This window comes from Centroberyx affinis, unplaced genomic scaffold, assembly GCF_046629955.1.
Source record: "Centroberyx affinis isolate AG114_WGS23_722 - 3 ecotype Tasmania unplaced genomic scaffold, CSIRO-AGI_Caff_v1 ptg002453l_1, whole genome shotgun sequence".
Taxonomy (NCBI): Eukaryota; Metazoa; Chordata; class Actinopteri; order Beryciformes; family Berycidae; genus Centroberyx; species Centroberyx affinis.
This window is the reverse complement of record NW_027280690.1, coordinates 255,936-258,891: the sequence shown is the minus strand read 5'-3', so window position 1 is coordinate 258,891 and position 2,956 is coordinate 255,936. Positions and strand designations below refer to the sequence as shown.

General features: G+C 45.2%; 1 protein-coding gene across 1 annotated transcript; it reads right to left on the bottom strand.

The window, feature by feature from the left end:
* Positions 1-457: 457 nt before the first annotated feature.
* On the bottom strand, positions 458-2,696 carry LOC139656350 (kelch-like protein 10). Its single transcript, XM_071533900.1, has 4 exons — positions 2,551-2,696; positions 877-1,252; positions 679-839; positions 458-557 (listed from the first exon to the last, which is right to left on the bottom strand). Exons 1-4 carry the CDS (start codon positions 2,694-2,696, stop codon positions 458-460), a joined length of 783 nt encoding a protein of 260 aa, XP_071390001.1.
* Between the last annotated feature and the right edge of the window lie 260 nt (positions 2,697-2,956).

Genomic DNA, 2,956 nt, shown 5'->3' with positions numbered 1-2,956 from the left:
ATGTCTCCCATCTGGTACACACGATATAAGGAATAGCCAGTGATACACACTTACACACTCTGCTTCAGCCTGTACATAGAACCTTTCGTTCTCTGGTGTGGAGAGAACATCATGTCGAACTCCATTCAAGAATGTGACAGTTTAACATTTCCTTGGCTCTCAGCAAATGTAACTTCCATAACTCGTAGATCAAGACTCAAGTCATTTTTGTTATAGTGAACTGAACAATGACACTTGCTTTGCCATGTGACAACTTGGCATTGTGTGTACTGGATATAAGACATGCAGTAGTCTCTTGTAGAGAGACTCTTGTAGAGATATAGAAGTCATATATGTCGGTATTGACTCATTTTAGTTTTGTGATGGATCCAACCCAAGGAGAACTTTGTCTTTTTCTTTTTCCCCCCTCCATAGGGAGGTCAGAGGTCAAAGGTCAGAGGTCAGAGGTCAGGCTCAGCTACAGAGCAACACACTGCAGCTGGTAGAGATTCAGTGTCTTGCTCCAGGACACTTCAGCAGGGTGGATGCTCACTGTTACGGGGGCTTGAACTCTCTGTCTTAGAACACAAAGCTAACAAAGAGTCACACAACCTGAAAAAAACTTAGAAATTATTAGAATAACAACAGTACCACTCCTGTTAGATGCAAAGAGAAATTAATTTAATTTATTAATGTTACAAATGCCAGTCTATGCCAAGGTGGATGAGGGGACCTGGGCTAAAAATAGGCCCGCCGGGGAGCAACACGGCGTCGCAAGGCGCGGCGTACTTGGCCACGTTGGGCAGCCCGTGCGGCATGGAGGTGGTGGCGCCACCTACGAACAGGTGGTTGTCCCGCGGCTGCAGCATGGTTTTGCGCCGCGTGTTGCTGGCTCACGAGGATGTCCGCCATGTTCGACAGCTGCTGCGGAGAGAGCGTCAGGAGCTCTTCAGAGACTTCCTCAAAGTGGTCCAGGATGTACAGGACGGCCTTGCGCCTCAGGTCGGGGCAGTAGTGGACGTCCACGAACTTCCAGATGCCGATGCAGTTCTGCGGGCAGAGCTGCTCCTCCAGGAACTGGCAGCAGGCGCGTACGACGCCCATGAAGAAGAGCTGGTCCGCTGCCGCCAACAGTTCCTCCACGTTCTCCCCGGTCACGGGAACAGAGCCGGTGTAGGCGAACTCGATGAGGAGGCGCATAATGTTGGCCGACACACCGGGGATGTCGTACAACCGCTGCTGCGGGGTCGACCAGCCGTGGGTGAAGAGAACGCTGTGGGATCAGGATGGAAAACAGGATTATTTTGGGATGGTATAATTTGGCTTTGTATCTTAAAATTGTATTCTAACAAAGACCTCCAAAATTAAAAGACATGGATGTGACTGTAAAGTGTTTTTGAGCGATTATTTCCTGGAGGAGACTTCCATTTCTTCCTGTGGGGTGTCAGGTGATTGACAGGAAGCAGAGCGTAACGCCCGGGCCACACCACCTGCGTGAGCGGTGCGTAACGGCTACCTCGCTGAACTGCTGCGGCTCGCACGCCTGTGGTGTCCACACAGAGAGTGTTGCTGCTGCGGCGCTGCCTATCTTTCTACATTGAGTTTGCCTTTGATAATGGCCATAGAATGTTTAATTTCATGTCATTATAAATGTAATTTATATGTTGATGAGCGGCCCGAAAAGTCAAGAGTTGTACCAAGGAAGCAGTCGCGTGGTTTTTGTTTACCCTCGTTCAGAGAGAGAGAGAGAGAGAGAGAGAGGGATAGTGTGCCCCACTATTCAAGTGGGGCACACTATCCACAAGAGAGAACCGGAAAAATACTGCCTATAGCCTACGTGGGGTTTCTGCTATGACTACCGTATTTCCACAATTAAAAGCCGGTACTCCACTAATTTAGCCGTGCAAGTCACTGAATTTTCTACAACACGGTCCTGCAAATATTTAACAATAGATGACTTGTGTTAACAAATGAAGGGATTCTGTCCACAGAAACGCTAGAAGGCTTTTAATTTGAAACGGAAACAGATTTTTTTTTTTTTTCATGTCTGTGACATATTCTACAGATATAGACATTGAAACTGTATTGAAATGTGTAATGTTGCTGGTATGATGTCAGTATGACTACCAACAGATCATTTTCCCTGTCTATTTTTGCTGACAACCGCGCGCGTCACACTGAAAAAGCGCTGAGATGAAAACACTCAACTCAAGAGAAACAGAAACCCAAACAGAAAGTTTGGGTTCATGATGGACTCTCGCTCTGTGGAAGTTGTTTTTCATACTAGACAAGAATGAATGTCAGTAAACGGCTTCTTCTGAAGGGAGGAAAACAACTATGTTGACTGTGTGCAGTGAAACTTAAAAAGTGTCCTTAAAAAAATGCGAGTACTGTTTGTGATGTGTTTGCTCTCTCTTGTGTTCATCTGTTTTTTAGGTCCTTTGTTGTTTGTAAAGCACTATGTGACAAACCAGTTTTTGTATCATTTTGGAAGCATGCTTTTGTTTTCCTCCTAATTTAAAGAGTAGAACTTCACTGACATCTCCTCACCGAGATAATTAACCAACTCACCGGAAGTATTGACTGCAGCCGCAGAGGATGATCTTGTGGACGTTGAATGCGACGTCATCAACGCTGATCACCACGTCACACAGTTTCCTCTCCAGACACAGCTCATTAAACACTGGGTTGTTTGACCCTTCGTCTTGTTCGTTCATTTTGTTTTAGCGATCAACACAATATAATTTACTCTACTCTTTAGGTTGATTTTGTCCTTCTCGACAGGTTTCACCAGCTTGTATGCATGTGACAGTCACGAACCTTCAAGCATCTCTTGGTCAGAATCTAGAATGGCTCTTTATTGCATCACAAAGCCTCAAAATAAACAGAAATTAAAGCAGTGGATATTAGTAACACAGAAACTCAACTAAAAACACAATTTCATTATTTTCATTATTTATTTTATTGTGTGACACCT

Bases quoted from the DNA above. Each gene is read 5' to 3' on its own strand.
- LOC139656350 (XM_071533900.1), bottom strand. From the start codon at position 2,696: ATGAACGAACAAGACGAAGGGTCAAACAACCCAGTGTTTAATGAGCTG. The intron at 1,253-2,550 runs GTGAGTTGGTTA...CTGATCCCACAG, and splicing joins GGCTGCAGTCAATACTTCCG to CGTTCTCTTCACCCACGGCT. The intron at 558-678 runs GTAACATTAATA...TTGTGTTCTAAG, and splicing joins CTTGGCATAGACTGGCATTT to ACAGAGAGTTCAAGCCCCCG.